The following is a 21209-nucleotide window of genomic DNA, read 5'->3' as shown; positions in this document are numbered from 1 at the left end:
ATTAAATAATAAGCGAAATGCTAAATGTTGAGAACACGGATTGCGAAAATATACGGGTCGTGTCCACAGCACACAAACTGATCCTGCTGTAACAACAAGTGCACGTTACTGATGCAATATGGTTGAGACCATTCGGGCTTATGCTAGAAGAGGGGTGCAAGGAATAGTCTAAGTAGTGGGGGAGTTTTATACACTAAAGGTGTGGAAATTCTCTGGCGTTATAATATCAGCGCGGCCGCGGTCAGATCAAAATGCCTCCGAATGCAATTTGAATAGACCTGACCTACAGCCAATCAGAGCAACGCAACGTTGGATCTGCGTCATGCCTTATTGATTGAGATCAATCGAAACCGCCATTCAGTATCCCCATTGGATCTTCAACGTGTACTATCATACGTCACGTTCACAGTGATCCCTTTTTATTTACTACAAGACAAATGTGCCGTTTTATTTCATACAGTTCCATTTTGATTGAGACAGGGAAATAATCTAAACCTCACGCGTGGCGTTTCACTGTCAAGGGGGGCGATATAGCGTGTATGTAATTACATTGCAAATACTGACTTGAGCACCACCACTGTATGGGTTAGCCCTACCATAGATTACCCAACAAAAATGCTCTGGCGCCGCCACTGGATAGGTCCCCTTTAAGTATTTCCATTGTATGCTACTTTGTACATCTACTCCCCTACAATTCAGAGGTGTATATTTTACTTTTACTTAATACCTTTGGTTACTTTACATATTTGGATTAATGATGTGAAATATAATCAATACTTAAACAAGACTTTAGTTACACCTGGAGTCAATTCTCAAGCCACCCTGCAGCATACAACGCCATTAAAATTAGCTGCACCTTTACCAGCTTTGATAACACTTTAATGCATCAATAATTATAATAAAAACATATAATATTATTCTGAAATGGACCGATATGCATAACGAGTACTTTTACTTTTGATACTTTAAGTATATTTTGATGCTAATACTTCTGTACTTTTACTTGAATAATATTTTAAATGCAGGACTTCTACTTGTAGCAGAGTATTCCTAAACTCTGGTACTTCTACTTTTACTCAAATACAAGATCTGAGTACTTCTACCATCTCTGCCATTCAGCCCTTAGCATGAGTGTATCCATCCTTTATTATGCAGTAATGCCTTTGTCTCTCCACTAGAAGGCACTCTTTACTACACAGTGTTATAAAACTGCTGGTTCAGCATGGACCTTGTCCTTGGCTTTCACATATTCAGGATATTTTAATCTATGTGATTTATTAAAGATATTATTGATTTAAATTGCGTTTACTGCCAGCAGTGCCCTTGCACTGCTGGCAACTTCACTTCACTTCTCTCTCTTTGCATCAATTCCAGATTGTGAAATGCTGATTAACATTAATTTCTGCTCTGAAGCAAGACATACTAGCATAAGCAGTCTTTGTGTTCATGGACGCATAACATCAGCTACATTTCCTGTTAAGACTGACCAGGTTGTTCCCTTTTAGAAAAAAAGGTTGAGCTGGTTCTATATTGTTATACCCCTTTAGTTGTAAAGATGTAAGAAAAAAAGTGGTAGCCAGTTAATAGAAGATTTTCTTAGTAAAAAAGATCAATACCACTGTAGAAATTCTCAAATACAAGTCAAATCAATATGAAGAATAGCCCATTTTACAAATCATATACAATTTAGTTCTGTATTACAATGTGTATGCATTCATGTTTTAATGACTTTGTTCACGCATATGGTAGAGGTGGTGTTCATTGCTTTACCTACATCATTATTCATTCATCGAGTGACTAGCATCAATTTTGTTTTTCTTTGGGTTATTTTTCTATTCTCCCGTTAGGCCACACCTCCTCACAAAATGATTTATTGGTTCAATCTTGACACCTATAAGGTGCATCAGCTGTTATCTTTCCCAAGATCAATCGGAGCAGTTACGCAATAGCGTTAACGTTATCGATTATTTGGGATGTGTAGTCATGCGGTTTAACTTTGCCAGTGTTATTGCAAACGGAAGGACTACACATCCCAACACACTGAGCGACACGGAGCCTCTCTATAGTTACTCAGTGACTGTAGTTCGCCCTACTTGAAAATCCGTTCATGATTCAGTTCATTAATAAATAAAGAGTTGGCTGTCATGGCGGAATCTGCAGCATGTCCTGCCTTCCAGCTCGGGAGACCGCGATACGAGCAGGTAAGTCTTTTTATGTATTCCCCGTCAAGCTGCGTTAATAGCATTTTGTTTTTCAGGCTTTTCTGTCGGAAAACAGCTCCATCCTCCGCCCTGCTGCTCTGGATGCTCTCACTTTAGCGAAAGTTGCCTTTCATCCGCGATTCTTTGTTGTACAACTGCAACAACTTTAAACTGATTATGAACTTCTGAGCGTGGTTGCAGGAGTGTATTGTAGTTTAAGTAGTACAAATAATGGATGTGTATAGCTGTTTATCATCTCCACTTACATATTTCACACCCTTTGCATCGCTGCTGCTGCTCCGTGAAATATATTATCAGACTATGGGCTGCAGCCAAGGCACTATACCTCCCTAGTCAAAAAAAGCGTATCTGTTTGTTTTTGCAGCTTTAATTCTTATTTTAGGCTTTAACATTGCAGTTGTTTGGGATTTTTTTATACAATATCTGCAAATCTTGTACACTTATCTAATCCAAATCGCACTATAACAGCCTGAAGTGTATCTAATATATCAGGATGCTTTCTGCAGAGTTACTGTGTCCCCCAATGTGATCGAGATGAATGGGCTGCCTGTCCTTATCTGAAGCCCATTACTCAATTTTCCGTCCTCCAAAATGAATTTGCATTGGTCAGCCCTGAAAGATAATGTGACCTTCACGTAAACCCGTGTTGCACATTAACTGAGGAAGCTGCACGCTGGGTACATTTACATTTCTGAGGCTTCTTTCTTCAAAGACACTTATTAAACAGCCGCCTCAAGGAAATTATTCACATGAAGTATTGCACAGATCAAGGTCCATAAACAGATTGTGTAAATAAGTCACCAAACTTTTCAGATTTGCTATAAATTCAAATCAGATGAGCTTTAAATGCATCTCTTTTCAAAATCCAGAGTAACGCAGAAAAACTATGTAAAGGCACACACACACACAAGGAAAGCAATTTATCCTAAAGTTTGAGCATATCAATTCTGACGTATTATGACAGAACAGTTTTAATTGATTGTTAGCATTGCTAAGTATAAAAAAATGCCAAATTCCCAAAAAGAGACACGAACACATAACTAAGAGTGCACGAAACCAACACCAAAATGTCCCGAAATGACTAAGAAGACACAAAACAGGACCACAAAAGAATGCTAAATAACCATAAAAGGGGCAAAAAGGCCAATAATACAAAAAATGACAACAAGAAGACACATAATGACCATATAGAATATACAAAATTACAAAAAAGAGGCCCAAAACCACCACGTAAGGATGTAATGACCAAGTACTGTCTTGGGGTCTTGCTCAGAGTGATGAGGACTAACTAATGAGGACTTACTAATTAGCACAGGATAATTTATGTTCACAAAAAGCCTAAGTGGCATTTCATTCACACCCTTTGTCACATGTGAATTACTTTTGTCTATTTTTAGAGAGTACCTCACAAATTCCTCTTTTAGACCCCCCCTAATTTTAAGGCAGCGAGTAATTCAATCTTGGTTTCCGGCTCCTATTGCTCGTGGTTTTTAAGTAGGAAATCTTTTCTTTCAGACCCCCGCAGAGCTTTTTATTTTTCCATCTGCAACCTGCACTTCTTGTCGGGTTGATAAAGGTGCTGTAATACTTTCAGTTCCTTGCGTCAAAGCAGTTGAAATTAGGCCAGTGTTTGAATCAGCAGAAATCTTCCTCTGTTTGTCTGTTCTTTCTGCCGCGCTCTGTCTCAGCTACTACAGCCTTGTTGTGTACTCTCCAGGGAGCTGAAACTCATGCATAATTAAAGCAGGATCCTCACATGGATCGTCTACCCTCTCTTACAAAACAGCACTGCAGCACATATGGCCTGTCAGAGGAGGAGACGTGTGATGGAGGAATGGCAGTGGCAGCAGATCCAGGGTTACAGTACAGATGGATGGTTATTTACAGTCTTCAGGAGCATTATTGTTTCCAGTCATTTCAATTAGGACCCGATGCTGAACATATAATTGAAATATTGAAGGGTTTTGTTCCACTGTCATTCCTCTTCCACTGCTCATCATCACTCATGACTCTCTCTGAGGGAAGTTGATTGAAGCTGCCATGTTTTTGTCCATCTGGTTTGCCAAAGAGACTCTTGGCGTTCATTGCTGTTGGGCCTTTTCAGAGTGCTGGCACACACACTTAGCAATTGGCATGCTGATGGAGACAGTGAAGGGAACTGGAAACAGGGCATTTGACCAGCAGCTCAAAACCTCACTTAGATGGAGGAATGTCTTTGTTAAATGTGTTCAGGTTGTTTGTACATTTACTTTAAAGTACATCTAAAAAAAGGCAGATTTTACTTTTATATATCTCAGCTTAATTGTGTTGGATTGTTTAGTTATGATAGCACAGACTGTCATCTATTTTTATACAGTTTTATAATTGGCTGTTTTTTTGTTTTGATGTTTCCACATTGAGCATATTGGCTCTGTTTTCCTTTAAGTGGCATTTCAAAGAATCCTTTTGTTAAGTTTTCATTTAAATAACAAAGACTTAGGCAATGCTGTTCTTGACCTTTGGGAACAAAATGCTGAGAAGATAATATACTCAAAAGTATGTTTACTAATGACTAATGAGGTTCATCGTTCTGCATGGAGATTTAAATATACCGTAATATTAAGGAAATCTTCTTATTCATATTCTGGCTGACAGGGAGGTGATTGATAACACTAAAATGTCCTTGTACTGAATATAAGATACAACCAGCAGTGTGTTAGTTTACTGTAAAAATAAGAATCAGTGGAAACAGTGAGCCTGTCTAAAGGTAACAAAATCACCTACCAGCACCTCTCAAGCTCAATGATTAAAATGTGTGTTTGTTAAAGAACAATATCTGTCTATATTATTTCTCCTGGCTCTACAGTAGCATTATATTTAAGCAAAACCATGATCATGGTTGATGACACATGGATAAAAAAGTCACTAAAGGTGAATATTTGTGCGCTTAGGATAAATGTAAGGGATTTAGTATTTATTCAGTATTTAATCAATATACTAAGATTTAAACTAAGTATCATTGCATAGGGTCTTTTGGTGTAGCCTAGTAAAACCAGTGTTTGGGGTGGGATTAGGGTTGTTAAGATACATGACCTAAACACTTCTAAAAGTCTTACTGCAGCCCTGTTTATATAAACAACAATAAACTGTACCCAATGTGACCAAATACATACATTTAATGTTCACACCAGAGCTGTGCAACAGACACAGCAATGTCTTAAGATGTATTAAACTAAAGCAATGGAAAGTGTGATAAATCATCTCAGACTTAATAACACTTCTGATATTATCCATTCACAGAGGAAAGGATGTTGTTTTGTACATTGTTTTGTACATTCATTAACAATTAACCTTCTCTTACTTTTCTTTCAAGGGCTCATTTCTGGGTCGGCTGAGACACTTTGCAGACATCATTGACCCCAGCACCCTGTTTGTGTCCGAGGTAAAGAAAAGATAAATCTGTAAATGTTTCAACAATGTGGTTTCGAAAAAAGATTATTCTTCCATCCATAATTATTAAAAACTGTCCCGTAAACAAATGATCAGATCTGTATTAAAGCTCATCAGGTTTAGGCCATGTTAAACATTTCTACAGCTGAAACAATTAGTTGACAGAAAAAGTGAACTTGTTAAAAATGGTCGTGTTTGACAGTTATATGACCTTTTTTATTGTTCTAATTGTAATTCAAAACAGTTCCGATCTAATGAAGCCTTTTCTTTTGTATGCAGCAACGATTGAAAGAATGCTTGAAACTCCTCGATGACTACAAACATGGCGAGCTTCCACCGGGAGTGTCTGATGGTCAGGTGAGTCTTTACCGACCTGGATGTGATAAAAAACGAAATATATTGCAGTATAATACGATAACATGCAACAGGAAACAGATTGCACATTACCTTAAGTTTGAAAATACCTCCTTAAGCAAAATACAGTTATTATCACATTAGAAAATGTAAAGTTAACGAACATATCCGAACCAAATAGAAAAAAAAATCAAACATATGAAGCGTATAATTAATTGAAGTGATTTTTAAAACAGTTTTGCTTACCTTTGCAGCTGTGGGAAGCCCAGAAGATCAAGCAGGTAAGTGATTCATGGCTCATATTGTAAGTCATTACATTGAAGCCTCTGGGCTCCTGGCAGCATGAGGGTGAGGTCATGCTCTCTGCACGCAGGCTATCATTCATCCAGACACAGGGGAGAAGATCTTCATGCCATTACGAATGTCAGGTACGACCTCAGATGAAGATCTTTGCCAAAGTTGTTCAAGTTTCCTCCATTTTGTCTTTGTTTTTGTACACTGAAAATCACTTCTTCACTGTGCAGGTTATGTGCCATTTGGAACACCGATTGTAAGTCCCACATGAAAATCATACATTCAAAATCATGGCTGTGCAGATGTCCATTTACATGATCGTGTTTGGGGATAGACGAAATGTAGACTTATTTTACCCCGGAAAATAAGCCTTTGTTCCCTGGTCTCATCTAGGTCATTGGCCTTCTTCTCCCAAATCAGACTGTGGTGTCTACCATTATATGGCAGGTACTGTAAACAACCAACATCTTGTGAAACCATTGCATTTATTGTACATTTTTACATTTTCTGGTAAGCACACTTTTACATGCAATGCTTTCCCACCAAGGACGTTGTAATATAAAGTGCTGCTGCTCTGTTTGCTTCTGTCTGTGTGCTGTCTCTTTATAAAGCAGTAAATAAGAGAGTATATAGTGCCTGTATATGTCTATCTGAACTTCTTCTCTTTCTTTTGACTTTTCCCTACTCTCCTCCTCTTGATTCCCCTTTTCTCTTTCCTCAATAATTCTTCTTTGGTCGTTGCTTTAACCTTTGTTTATGACCTTTTTTCTTTCCTTCAGTGGATGAACCAGAGTCATAATGCCTGTGTGAACTATGCAAACCGCAACGCCACAAAGGTGGGAACATTGATATTAACATGTTTAGTTCCCCTAAGGACTAGACAAAACATTTATACATTAAATGGGCTGCTCAAGATTCTGTACAAAATGTCTGATCACCATAATAGAGCCCATTTGTATTGTTTTTTGTTCTGAAAATGACAATTTACGACATTAAATCCCAACACAAACTGTCACTATAGAGAGTAAACCCTGTGTAAAGCTGTGACACAACATTTGCTCTCTCCTTCTTCAGCCTACGCCAACATCCACGTTTCTTCAAGGCTATGTAGGAGCTGTGACCAGCGCTGTCTCTATTGCAGTATGTGTTTCTCCCTCTTAAATCATGAGGAAAATGTATTTGAAAAGGGTATTTTTGGTGAATTTGACCTGCACATTCAAGTCATGAGCTGCTTTTGAATGTGCACCACTGTTGTAATTACATTGCTGGCTATATTTTATACAGAGTATTATTAACAGTGCTGGTAATATACAGTAAGCTTTTTGAATAGAGTTAGCTGTACAGTTCAAGTACTAATGCCAATGTTCGGATTAAAGTAAATATACTAATGCTACTTATGCGAAAACAAAGGACCAGTTTGCTGTAAATGAGACTTTAAAGTGTGTTTCATAGATTTGATAGGTTTGTACTTGAACCTGATTTCTGTTTTTATATGAACTATTGTAGGTGGGACTGAATGTTCTGATTAAGAAGGCCAACAGGCTGAGTCCGGCCACCAGGATGATCATTCAGAGGCTCGTCCCCTTCCCAGCTGTAGGTGGGTTTCCAAAGGACTCTCTGTACCATTTATATTGTGGGGTAATTAGTTGACCCTCTGGTGGTGGGATTTACAACTTCTTACTGGTTTTACACTGTATTTAAATTCCATCTAAGACCTAATTTGTTAGAAATGAGTAAATAAGTTACATAAATCCAAAAATGCAAGCTTATTATAATTCTTACTGCAATGGATTTCTCAATTTCCCCAAGACTAGTCTGGCTCAAAATTGAGGTATTTATAAAGGAGTTTCTTCTTTGGATCCATGACTACATTTCCTGTCTACAGCATATGTTTTTGTGTACATTTATTATCATAAAAGCGGCCTTTCTCACCTGTCCTCAGCCAGTGCAAACATCTGTAATGTGGGCCTGATGAGACACAACGAGCTATCTGAAGGGATTGATGTGTTGGACAACAATGGCAAAGTGGTGGGATCCTCAAAGATTGCTGCAAGACATGTGAGTTTTTTTTTTGCACACTACTCTTCTTTCTGCACTGAATATGTTCTGCTGGTTTATTCCCATGAATTGCAAATGTGGTGGTGTCTGATAATGGGAAAACTCATCATTTAATGCGCGGATCCTGTCACTCAGCACCTATTTTATACAGTGTGTATACAGTTATACACACATCTGATTTCATGAAATTAAATCTAACTCATTTGCAGAATTTGAAATGAAGCGTGTGCACAATGTTCTCATATTTACCCCAGGCGATCACGGAGACCGCCTTCACACGTGTGGTCCTCCCGATGCCGATCTTCATCCTGCCCCCCATCATCATGTCCTACCTAGAGAGGTCTGTACAGACATCTGTGGTTGGATTTTTTACTAGGGTTGCAATTAACAATTCAATTGGGTATTGGTTAATCTAGTGATTAATTGATTTTTGTTCTGCTTTTTACTTATCCTATTACTCACAAATCTATCTCGTGCCAATTCCAACATCATCCAATATCTTTGCCAGACTGCAAACCAGCTTCAAACAACACTATTAAGTCAAAGATAGCATGTGACTTAGTAAAGATAGATACATTAAACTTATTTGTTGTCTTAAAATGTCTTTCCTACCTGTTTCCTGTAGCTGAAATAAACTATTTTGATGATAGTTATTCAGTTTTGCAATCCCTGACAAATGAGGCAGTAAGTATGTATTGTTTGTATGACAAAAAGTAACAGCAGCAGCTGAACTAGTCCTGCTAAAAGATGACTGGCTTAGTTAAGAAGAGTAGGAGCTGTATCAACTCTCACAGCCACTGACACAATACAGCTATTTTTTTTCCTACATCTGTAAGATTTGCCAGAGGCATAGTGAAAAAATAATCTGCGCATAAGGCCTTACATTTACAAGATCATTCATCTCTTTCACAGCTAGCTTGCATCTTCTTTCTCAGCCTTCCTTTAGTTATTGCTCATCTAAAAACCTATCTCTTAATATCAGTACTGAGCCAGGCCCGCCATATGTTGTGCCCTAAAGTGCTTTCCATATACTCATTCAATAGTAGGTCACAGCCTGAGAAAATATAATAATACAGCCTATTGTTTTTAAGCACAACAAGGCTGAATAAAAATACACTTCTTGTTTCTTTTGTTATACATACAAAAGAGCTTTTCTACAGTCTGACTCGATAAACCCAGGACTGGAACGTTCTCACAGACAGATTAATCTCCCACCCACTAATTGTGGAAAATAGCACCCCTAAATCTGCACATGCTGTCTTTTTCTCCGGATCCAAAAATAACTCCTGGCTTGGCAGTAGTCATCTGGGATCGATCCACACAGCAGGCTCACATTTCCTTTTATCACTGTCTCTTGACTCTGCTAGGCTGCGATTCCTGCAGAGAAACCGCAGATTGTTGCTGCCCGTCCACAGCCTCGTGTGCCTGCTCACCTTCAGCCTCTCGCTGCCTCTGGCCATCAGCCTGTTCCCCCAGATGTCTCAGGTACAGTACAATGCCGCTTCAACTGCTTCTACTGTCAAGGCCAGATGGCTCACAGAGAGAAAGAGAGGAGAAAAGAGAGCAGCTGGGCGAAATTCTAATTACACATACACCACTTGACATGCACTAGTTTCACCTCTCATTCCAGATGTCTCTTCCCACGTCTGATTAAGAGTCAAAATGAATTTTTAAAGCTTTAAGACAAAGAAATGTAGAGCTTCAATTTTTACCTTCAGTCTGATTGTTTATCTTGCAGATTGAAGTGTCTTGCCTGGAGCCGGAGATCGCTATGGCAACAGATTGCAAGATGGTGACCTACAACAAGGGTCTATGATGGCTGGCGTGGAGCAGGAGAAGAGATCAGAGGAGGAGGCTGCACGGTAAAGAGCTGTCAGGGAGAGCCTCGGCTGGGTTCCTCCTGACGACAGCTGAGGGGATGCTTCTGCTGCAGTATCATAGCTGAGCGTGTATATCATGGTGTACTAACCCAGGTTTTATTTTCTAATTTTTTTAACCTTTACCAAGATCCTAGTCAATGTGTACAAATTGGGACATATTCCCTTTGTCCTTGCTGTTTTTAAGAGAATAGAAGAAGCTCTGTATATAGACATAATGATATATTTACGGTAAATCTGTTTTTTTTAGCATTAATGAAATTATTTTAATATATAGAATACAGTGTTTTCCACACACAGGCTATACTCTGTTGCCCACTCATCCAATGAAAACAAACGTGTTATAAATGCAGTTTAAACCTGCAAAAAATGACTTTCTACATAGCTGCTAAATGTTTCCCATGTTCAGCAAAGTCTTTAGTGACAGACACAGGATTTCTGAGGCACACAAGACATACAAGCTGACATTTATTTCTTTACATAAAAACATGACTGTCGTCTCACAAACATTTCCAGTGAAGAAAGATGATTGAAGAAGATTTTTACTGAGCCATTTACAGTTGTAAAAAAAACCTCATCGGTGCCCTCTGCTGCACATTTTCATTTGTCATGGGTAATGGAAATCATCTTTGTCTTTCTTGGCAAAATACACTGACCCTGATATATCTGCAATAAACTAATATCGGCACAGTTGATTTATTACTTAGGCTATTTATCACTCTGCTGTATTATCGTGACAGAGACAAAGTATATTGTTGACATGTGGGAAACACTGAAATAGATGTCAAAATAAAAGTCTTAGTTATCTCTCGGGAACAAGTCTATTTATCATCTGATGGTAGAGAAACTCTGCAATAACAATCACTATGGGACAATAAGAAGCCACTCTGTGCTGTGCATGTCTGTGGAAAAATGCAGATACTGTACTGTAGATGTTTATTAGTTACACTGTTTAATCCAATAATGTGAAATAACAAACACTGTACGTTAACTTTCTTTCCTAACTTTGTAGGACGGACATTTTACATATTGATTTTTTCTTAACCCACTGCTGTATTCCTAACGACTTCTTTTGTACAATATTTGAAACATAAAACGTACGAGCTAATATATTGTACTACTGATCATGAACTAGTATTTTTTATTATTTGGAAAATACTTATACTACATGTTTATTATATGTTTGCTAGACAAAACACTGTAAAACATCTATCTATATTATCAAAAAAATATACAATAAATACTCTTTTCTCCATTTACTTTATTCTGTGAAGACTTTATTTCCAGACTTTATTTATGTGCCTTATCCTTTTTAGATAGATACATCTCTGCTAAGGCATCACATCTGTAAATATTTATTGGATATATTGAATATAGTTATATTCTAATATATCCTGTCCTATCCTGTTTCACTTGTGACAGGATATATTAGAATAGAAAAAACAAATTCAAAATCTTAGTGATAGTATACATTAAAATTAAATGGTGCATGTCATGAGTCATTGTAAATTCACAGTTCTCTTTCCACTCTCTCAAATCCAAGACTGCACCAATATCTCCATGAGTTATTTAATGTGTAAGCAAATGGTGTGTTTTTTAAGTTTTAAGTGTGTTATTTTATGATTTTAATGTACTTTAACCTGCACATGTACAGTGTCTTTGAGCAACTTCTAATATCGCACTATACATTAAATGTGTTAATATTTAATTATACCAAAATATGTGTACTTATGCTAACTTTAGTCACCTACAATAAAGCAATGAGTTCCCAGTGTTGAGCAGTGACACACCTGCAGTGCGCATGCTGACCACCAGAGGTCGCTGCTGCTTCGCGCGGAGATAAATCGTCAGTGTCAGAGTTGAAAGGGGAAAGGTTGTCAGCAACATGGCTGCTCCCCTGGATGACATGTTTTCCTTCTGCGTGGACCCCGGTAAAGTCTCTGCCTGCGTGGATGTGAGATTTATAGACAATATCAAGGTAAGGCGGTGCAGAGTTTGTCAGATTAAAACGATTTAGAGAGATCCGGAGTTTGAATCGGCTCTGTGGCTGAGGTGTGGTGGACGCGTGTCGGCTGAGAGGGAGCATCACAGCCCGGCAGAGCAGACCTGCAGGGCTCAGGGAGAACTGAAGGAAAACATGTGGTTTATAAAACGTTTTCTGATCATTAGAGATCTGTATGTGTCTACAACTATCAGTTGTGTGCTGATTTGTACGTTAAGGGTGTCGATTTTAACCAGTAAATGTGAAATCAAAGGGACAACATCAACCGTTTTACACTATTATACTTAATATGGTGCGATGCAAAGCAAGGAACTTAGTTGCATTGTTGGAGGAGAGTACTCAATTCCTTTACTAAAGTAAAAGTACAAATGCTGTGGTCCTGAAATGCTACATTACAAGTAAAAGTACAAAAAGTACTCATTCTGCACAATGGCCCATTTCAGAATGATTTAAGGTACAGATATCTTATCAGCTAAATGGTCTTAAAGTATAAAGTAAAAGGACTGGATCTTTTTACTTTTTTATTTTAAAATGTTTATATTGTCCTGTTTTTATCAATAACTAATACATGTAAGAACATTTCACTATTGTAGTTTGTCAATGTGGAGCCAATTTAAGAGACTTAATATGATAAGTGATATGTGTTTTTAATATATTAGAAAGTAAATAGTAACTACTAACTATAAGTGTTTAACATGTAGGGAAGTAAATAATAAAGTAGCATTTAAATATAAATATTTTTCCACTTACGGTTTTCAAACACTGGTGAAAATCGTACTACAGTCATATTTTGTTGTGTCTCTTTTTCAGGGCAAGGGTCTCTTCGCCAAACAGAGTATCAAGAAGGGAGATGCCATCTTTCTGGAGCGGCCACTCGTCTCTTCCCAGTTCCTGTGGAATTCTCAGTACAAATATAGAGGTGAGATCTGGACTGTATTTAAAAACACACAAACAGTTTAGTGAAATGACAACATATTGCTGCACATATTAATTGACATAAATACAAGACATTTGTTTTGGTGCATAATAAAAAACTAGTATGGACAAGAAAAGATAACAAAACATAAAAGTGGTGTTCATTGTGGAGTTTATCTTCACAATTAACGTATCATAACCATTTGTTCGCCACTCGCTATTTGTTTTGTCTGGAATATCGAAAATCCATTGGACAAATCTCATTGGGCTTTTTGTCAAGGGAACCCGTGCAATGCTAGCTTCGTGGTTGGCCTACAGAAATAGGTCATGGACTTTTTAATTGCATCTTGCACCAATAAAGAAGCACTGAAACTGATTTTGCATTAATAATATAGTATATAGATAGTCCACACAGGGATGACAAAAGCATGAATGTTTTATCAGACTTGACTAATACTGGTTAACTGGAGGTTATTGATCTAGAATGAATCTTTAAAGACCCTAAACCAACCGGGTCTCCAGTAATGTTTTTCTCTCGCTAATCCACTATTCTTTTTTAGCCTGTGAGTACTGCTTACGTGCTCTGGAGAGTGCAGAGGAGAATGCGAGGAGACTCAGCGGCATCCCAGGACTCAGCCTCCCTCACCCTGAGCTCTGCAGGGTGCGACCGGAGAGGCACCAAGCCTGCCCGCAGTGCCAGGTGAGGCCAAACAGGAGACGGGTTGTATTGATTTCATGGACGTTGATGATAAGCCTCCATCTTTTTCTGTGGAAGTCGTCGTTTATTGCTCACTGGAGGAATATGCCCTGAAAAGGTTCAGATCAATATAAAACATATTGATTTTAAGACCTCTGTGGTCATGGAGGAACTTTCTCTGCGTCGACGGTGGGCGACACGACTAGCTGATCGATTTTAAGAGGCCAGTATTGGTACTACGGATCAGTAAGCTAATCTGTCTGCTTCTTTTTTTTTAACCCAAGGGTAACACTGTTTATGCTTGGTGGTTTCTTGTATTCACAGTATTGCATATCTGTGTAGGCCACATGTAAATAAGTAACGTTTGAACTGCCACAGAGAGCAGCCTTCATTTTATTTAATGGTTTTCAGATTAGGGTTCCTGAAGCTAATACTAATTACCTTATTTCTACACCTCATTTTCAAAAGCTAGTTAAAACGTGTTGCATAGCGCTATATGTTAAGTGATTAAAACATTCAAGTAATTAAGATTTAAAAAAGAGCAATTAAATAATAAAAAGAAAGGAAATGCAGTCAAAGCACAGAATAAATTAATTTAGGAGAATGCTTCTTTATAATAATAATTTATAATATTTTTAAATGTAAGTCTATTTTCCTCACTTTATCTGCACTACCTGCTGTTGCAATAATGTACAATTCCCCGTTGCGGGAGAAATAAAGGATTTCTGATTTGTTTAAAGAAGACATTTAAATATACAACATGGTTATGGCTATGTGCTGTGAGGGGAGTTCTTCCAAAAACATTTAAAAATGGATAGAGGTGTCCCAGCAAATGTCTTTATTTTGTGATACCTTTAGATAATGGTTATATTCATATTTCATTTAAGAAATTATATTTTAAATCTTTCCTCAATTTACGACAACAAAAGTTATTTTTTACTTGAATTAATTGCAGGTAAAAAGCCTTTTAGGTTGAACAATGCATTGTAATTAGTCATTTAAAAAAGTTTTAAAAATGCCTTTGTACATAATCTTGTAGGGTCTGTTTATTTGTAATTATTCAGTTTGTATAAAACTCTTAATTTCCTGATTCCAGGGACCTCACACAATAGTTGTTGCTAGATAATGAAGACCTGTGTTTTCAAGTTAGTGATTATGAAAATGTGTGTGGGCGAATTACCACAGAGTTTTTAAGTTTGTGGAGTTTATTTCTGTACCCGTCATCTAAAATTATTGCATTAATGTTATGTTGGTTTCTGATTGATATTTTAACCCTGCAGGTGATGTACTGTAGCAGCGAGTGCAGACAAGCTGCAGCAGATCAGTACCACAGGGCTCTGTGTTTGGGTCCCTCTCAGGAAGATCCAGACCATCCCATCAACAAGCTCAAAGATGCATGGAGGTCAGAGTTCGGTTTCATACTAAACTCTCTCAAGTTAATAATGTATTTCACCTAAAAGGAGATATGTTTTCTGTTCAGGAGTATGCATTATCCCCCTGAGACCTCCAGCATCATGCTAATAGCCAGAATGGTAGCAATAGTCAAACAGGTGAGTCTCTGATAATGTCTTTTAAACCCTTGGGTATGAATAATTTAGTGTTCAATTTAATCAGGAAGGGTGTATTCCTCGTATTAGAATCAGAATACCTTGCTGTAAAAGGACATAACATCCCTATGTCATTTTGATTATTACCAGCCATAATATTTTGATATTTACTGACAAATACAGAAAATACTCTGATAAACCTGCTGTATTGTAACTTCTCAGCACAACACAATACAGCATTGAGTTTCTAAAGAGACAGATATGTATCTCAGTAGATGGGGAGACCAAAACAGAGCGAACATGGACTTGTATTCATAATATTGTCATAAACTGTAAATTAATGCTAATGCTGCCCAGAGTGTATACAGACAACTATTTGCTGACCGTTCAGCATAACAACTTTATAAGTTCTGATATGTTATTGTAATATTACACATGTGTAAGCAAGATATACTGTAATGCTCAAAATTAACTTCTTGAATAACTGAGTGATGCAATGTTTTTGCTAAATGTTTACTTGGTTGTTGTCCAGGCCAAGGACAAAGCGCAGTGGCAGAAGCTGTTTTCACACTTCTGCAGCCGGACAGGTAATGAGGAAGAGGAGATCGCCCATAAGCTCCTAGGAGAGAAATTCAGAGTAAGTGACCATGAAGTGATTTCTGCTTGAAATATATGAAATTGTTGATGTGCAAAATGTATGAAGTCTGGCAGTTAAAAGAGAATATCATGCTTTTATGCTAATCGCAGTTGTTTACGACTCAATAAGCATAGCGTGACAATGTTGCCCCTCTAGAGAGAAGTTTAACTCCCACTGTGGCCATCTTTGATGTATGTATTCTGTTGCGTAACATTTTTTTTTTTTTATCTAACATTGTTTCTATAGGGGCAGCTGGCCTTGTTACACAGCTTTTTTAAAGGAGCACTATACGATGACTATCTGAGTCGGGTAAGAAAGCACAGTTCAAATGTGACCACCACCATGGTTTTATACCAAAATACAATTATTTAGATAATTTATAGTTTTATATGTTGGGGTATGTTAAATGTCATAGAAAACTAAGAAATCAAATCAAATGTGTACAATTGAGAATATTGCAGAAGTTGATATTGGAAACAGTCAAAGTAATCACATATTAAAAGTTCTGTATATTATTTCTGTGTCATAATGCAGCAGCACATTACATCTTGAGCTTGTTGCCCAGGGAAGCTAATTAAAGAGGTTCAATACTGAGCTGACAGTCGTTTTGATTTTGTCCTACTTGCCATCCATTTTGTATTGTATAAATGTCATCTGACACTTTCCTTGTCATTTTGCTATGTTATTGACTTCATGTTAATGTGCTAATCTAACTGGAAAGTGAAGTAAAATCTTTCAAACTCCTACAACTGACCCCGACCTCTACCCTTTAGTATGAAAGGGGTCAAAGGAAATGATTGGATCTTCAGTATTGATCAGTAAAGATATTGTGTTGCAGTGGTTTACCCCAGAGGGTTTCCGCTCTCTGTTCGCTCTTGTGGGAACCAATGGACAAGGAATTGGCACGAGGTAAACACCCATCACTTCTGTCCTTCAATTTCTTTCATCCTGGGCTCAATAGTAATTATCTTTCTTTGTGCTCTGTTTTTCTCCATTCAGCTCCTTGAGTCAGTGGGTTCATGCCTGTGATGCAATTCAGCTTCCTGTCCAGCAGAAGGAGCAATTGGACTCTTTTATCGACCAGATGTACAAGGACATTGAGAAAGGTCACAGTTTTATCTCAGTCTTGCAGTACATTTTACAGTTTATAATTGTGTCTCAATTGAGCAGAGTGTTTATTGTCTGTGTTGTCCCAATGCCATTGCTGTGATTATGTAACATGTGTTCAGACTCAGAGTTCAACAAATGTGCATCATTTGTCTCTTCCTCTCTGTAGAAACGGGAGACTTTCTAAACTGTGAGGGCTCTGGACTCTTTCTGCTCCAAAGCTCATGTAAGTGCAGATGATATAACTGTTATTTAGTGGCTGTTGCTTCAGTTCAAAGACGCTGTTCCTCTTGTCAAGAGACCTACTTAATGACCTTTTGCCTCCTTGACCCTGCAGGTAACCACAGCTGCATACCCAACGCAGAGGCCTCCTTTCCCGACAACAATTTCCTGCTTCAGCTCAGCGCCCTTAGTGACATCAACCCAGGAGAGGTCAGCTGACACGCCTGGGTTCGCAGTGATAAATTCTGGCCCGGAAATATACAAGACAGAACATCCCTCTATAGCTTTGTTTGCTCCCTTGTCAGACGGTATTAGAAGGCTGAGACTTTGAGGATTGCAGTTGGTTTGTCAAGCTGTCACAAAGATTGAGAAGCCTTTCATCTGCGTAGCACAGTAATGTCAAAGCAGTCGTGCTATTTTCAAAGCAAAGCTCTCCTTTTGAACAGTCCCTAAGACAGGAGCGCATTGTGTAAGATTTCACCAGTAGTAAGATGGAAGGCTGCAGCCACTTCCTGCATGAGGGAGAAAGTTTTTCTTCTGCCATTTGAAATATACCAGTAGCTTGTATATGGGACTGAATTGTAAAGTCTCAAAAACGTCTGCTCATCTTATTTATTTGTCTTCAATCCTTAGGAGATCTGCATCAGTTATTTGGACTGTTGTCAGCGGGACCGAAGCCGCCACAGCAGACATAAAACTCTGAGGTACAGTAAGGGTATTTAATCCCTCGGACGATCCACTCGAACAGGGTCATACTGTTACGCTGAAAATCTTAATCAATACAAAAAATCTCTTCCAGGCAATAATAGGGAGTTTTGAAGTAGAGATGCTAGGGGTATGATGGCAGGTCCTGTGCATACACTCATCAATCAACATGATATCAATCCATCTTTGAATTATAGCACAACACTCAGGGCTAGTTTGTTCTGCTAGTCTCTTGAGTGTTTGTCAGCATCCTGTGTTAATTCTCAGCATTGAAAAAGAGCAGTTGCTTGCTTACTTGGTGGTTTGAAAAAATCCCTGTACCGCACATCAAACCCACTAATTAAAAGTAATAATTGCATTAAACATATGTTCTTTTGCTCCAGAGACTGTATTTTTGCTCTGGTGTGCAGAACCAGAGTGTGATTAATTTTGTCTATTGTTAGAGGTGCAACAGTGTGACCTGCGCTGCGTTCTCTTCCCAGGGAGAACTACCTGTTTGTCTGCTCGTGTCCAAAGTGCGTCTCCCAGATGGGTGAGCTGGACGTGACATCAGAGGAGGAAGAGGAAGAAGAAGGCGAGGCAGAAGGCGAAATGGAGGGGGATGAGATGGAAGATGAGATGACCGATGTCTGATGAATGACTTGCCAATATTGTTCTCAGCCGCTCCCTTTCCGGCCACCATGAAGCCCTGAGGAATAAAAAAAAAACTCTTCAAACCACAATCTGCGTTTCACCACAACTGTCCGATTTGTGTGGGAACATGTCTTATTATCACCACATTGCACTCAGTATTTTGAGAGATCGGTCCCAGACAAATGTAAATCAGTATATGGGCAGGGATAGGTTTATTGTAGTTTTTCACTCTACTGCAACACACTAGAGGGGTACAACTATGACTTTCAGCTATCTGGGTTATGGGTTGAACAGTTTATTGACTGGTAGGCCTTTGTAAACCCAATTTGCATGTAAGCCCGTTGTTAAAACTACATTAATTAAAATAAATGTTGTCAATTTCTCACTAAACCTAGCAATCAAAGGTTGAACGCTTTAACCATAGAAAATGCCCTTTAAAACTGCTTTTTGCTGAACACTGCTTTTCTGTTAGAAACAACAGTGACGATGTTGAGAATCAAACAAAAACAGTAAAGTTGTTGGGCCAAAAAAACAAACAAAACAATAGGCTGAAAGACTCAAAAGCTCCAAAGAGCTGAAGGAAGCTGCAGAGGTTTTTAAATAGTGTCTGTAGGTTTCACTAGGTTTTGAAGTATTACAGTTCTTATACTTGTGTCTGACCTTCAGGTCCACTAAAGCAAACTCAGAAAACTGTCATCCTTTCTTGTCCCTGACAACTCTTAAACAAGGCGAGGTGATTACGCGAAGGTCAATATGTTCTCAGGTGTTTTCCTCCACTTAAGAAGTTTCTTACGTGACTATGCATTACTATATTGGAGAGGCTTTTTATTTATATTCCATTGTAATTACAGTCTTGTCATCGGGGAGGCATCCAGCCGGTGAAGTTTAGTTTGTTTTTCATCCATTGATCTATGAGGTTAAGTTTAACCTTACTTAATGTATTGTGGAGACCTTGAGTTGGAAATTGCTTTGTCAGTAACTGTTTGGCCTGTATTTCAAACCGCAGTTCCACATGAGTGAAATTGCCGCCGCCCACACATGAATCAATATTACAACAATGACTGTAATCACAAATCCCAATATTTTCAGTAACTCGACAAAGATTGGAAACATTGAATGACTAATCCTAATTTTCTCAGTTGGCATTAAGTGTAGTGGCACAGGAGAATGTGTAAGTGACAAATAATATGATTTCAATATTATAACAGGAGCATAGCAGTTGTCATTTTTACTACTCTGGCATAAACCATTGAAATTGGATGTCTGTGGAGTCATTTATCTGGTTAACACTTCCTGCCTTTGCTACAGAAGACTACTGGTAAAATATGTGTTCAGTATTTGCATATTAAATACAAAGCCGTAATCAAATTGTCTTCCTCAAGGGGTTCGGGTTTAGACTAATCATTGCTTCTTTATGGCTTTTACTCTTCAGACTGCCTTGAGCTTGAGGCGTATTTAACATGCCACATGTAGATCTACATCTCTTATTTCATATCATTAATTAATCAGTGGGTTAAATTGGGTATTCTACTGCTGATGCCTGCCAGTCAATCATTATTCATACTGACATTAAGTACTGGTCCTCTCAATAAAAGTGTATTTGCAATGTTAAGAATATTCCTCTACATTACATTTAGCTGACCCCATTATGTTTTCCGAAGCGGATTCATTTCCTGTAGTGTGTTATATAGGTTTTTGTGCACGTAAATGGTCTGCAAAGGCTAACATCTGGGAGTTTCTCTCCTAAGGCCTGAAACGCCTCAATTTGACTCCTGTGTTTACTCGTACCATAATGACATCACTACGCAACACTCATGCTAATCACAACAGAGCCGGACAGCATAACCAATCAAAGCAGACTGGGCTCTGGTTTCAGACAGAGGGTGAAAAGAGGTGCTGCAGCACAGGCAGTATGAGCAAAATAAGGGCGAGGCACCAAAGACAAATATGAACCTGTAAATGAGCATAATAGGGCCCCTTTAAGATACAAAAACCTGCATCTACATCCGCTTCAAATAACAATCACTATTTTCCCCCAGTGCCTCCAGTCATCTATGGCTGACATTTCTCCTTTCACCTCCTCAGTTAACTCCACTCCAATCCCCAGTTGTAGCTGTACTTGCATCTGATGCTAATTCATCCAGGATGCACAAAATATAAAGCGGAAAACAATAACGCATCATGTCCATGAAAGGATTCACACCTGGGACCCTGCGTGGCGGGAGGCTGGACCTCTGGACAGATCCTCCAGTGGAAGCTCCCCTACTGTTGGCGCTTTTCCTCTGAAGCCGTGCCAGGATCGCTGCAGGAGCTCTGTAACTTCGGGACGTTGACTTTGGTGTGGCAGCTCGGGCGGGACCAGATTTTGGCCTCTCCATCACGCAGCACGGCCTGTTAAAAGTACTGAAAGGGCAGAGGTCAAAGGGTCCACCCCGAGAGAAGTGGTCTACATAGAGGCTCATTTGAAGGATGGAGCAGGAAGTGAGGAAAGGAGAAGGGAAGTTTGGAAG

At 38.6% G+C, this 21209-nt stretch overlaps 2 protein-coding genes across 2 annotated transcripts; both read left to right on the top strand.

The window, feature by feature from the left end:
* The first annotated feature begins 1974 nt into the window (after positions 1-1974).
* Positions 1975-11209, top strand: sfxn5b (sideroflexin 5b). The gene is made up of 14 exons (XM_034139555.1): positions 1975-2201; positions 5575-5643; positions 5931-6008; positions 6260-6286; positions 6379-6433; positions 6530-6555; positions 6693-6746; positions 7079-7135; positions 7374-7439; positions 7806-7896; positions 8242-8357; positions 8612-8697; positions 9725-9842; positions 10096-11209. The coding sequence occupies exons 1-14, from the start codon at positions 2145-2147 to the stop codon at positions 10171-10173; spliced, it is 978 nt and encodes a 325-aa protein (XP_033995446.1). The 5' UTR covers positions 1975-2144; the 3' UTR covers positions 10174-11209.
* An 865-nt stretch (positions 11210-12074) lies between these two features.
* smyd5 (SMYD family member 5) lies at positions 12075-20298 on the top strand. The gene is made up of 13 exons (XM_034140031.1): positions 12075-12212; positions 13047-13155; positions 13712-13851; positions 15129-15250; positions 15329-15398; positions 15928-16032; positions 16279-16341; positions 16871-16941; positions 17032-17138; positions 17309-17365; positions 17477-17571; positions 17995-18065; positions 18549-20298. Exons 1-13 carry the CDS (start codon positions 12120-12122, stop codon positions 18697-18699), a joined length of 1254 nt encoding a protein of 417 aa, XP_033995922.1. The 5' UTR covers positions 12075-12119; the 3' UTR covers positions 18700-20298.
* Positions 20299-21209: the final 911 nt, after the last annotated feature.

This window comes from Trematomus bernacchii, unplaced genomic scaffold (assembly GCF_902827165.1).
Source record: "Trematomus bernacchii unplaced genomic scaffold, fTreBer1.1, whole genome shotgun sequence".
Taxonomy (NCBI): domain Eukaryota; kingdom Metazoa; phylum Chordata; class Actinopteri; order Perciformes; family Nototheniidae; genus Trematomus; species Trematomus bernacchii.
The sequence above is the reverse complement of the archived record's forward strand: the minus strand, read 5'-3'. Positions and strand labels throughout refer to the sequence as shown.

Coding starts and splice junctions, on each gene's coding strand:
- sfxn5b (XM_034139555.1), top strand. CDS start 2,145: ATGGCGGAATCTGCAGCATGTCCTGCCTTCCAGCTCGGGAGACCGCGA. Junction 5,644..5,930: donor GCACCCTGTTTGTGTCCGAG/GTAAAGAAAAGA, acceptor TTTTGTATGCAG/CAACGATTGAAAGAATGCTT. Junction 6,556..6,692: donor TGCCATTTGGAACACCGATT/GTAAGTCCCACA, acceptor GGTCTCATCTAG/GTCATTGGCCTTCTTCTCCC.
- smyd5 (XM_034140031.1), top strand. CDS start 12,120: ATGGCTGCTCCCCTGGATGACATGTTTTCCTTCTGCGTGGACCCCGGT. Junction 15,399..15,927: donor TGGTAGCAATAGTCAAACAG/GTGAGTCTCTGA, acceptor GTTGTTGTCCAG/GCCAAGGACAAAGCGCAGTG. Junction 16,342..16,870: donor ACGATGACTATCTGAGTCGG/GTAAGAAAGCAC, acceptor ATTGTGTTGCAG/TGGTTTACCCCAGAGGGTTT.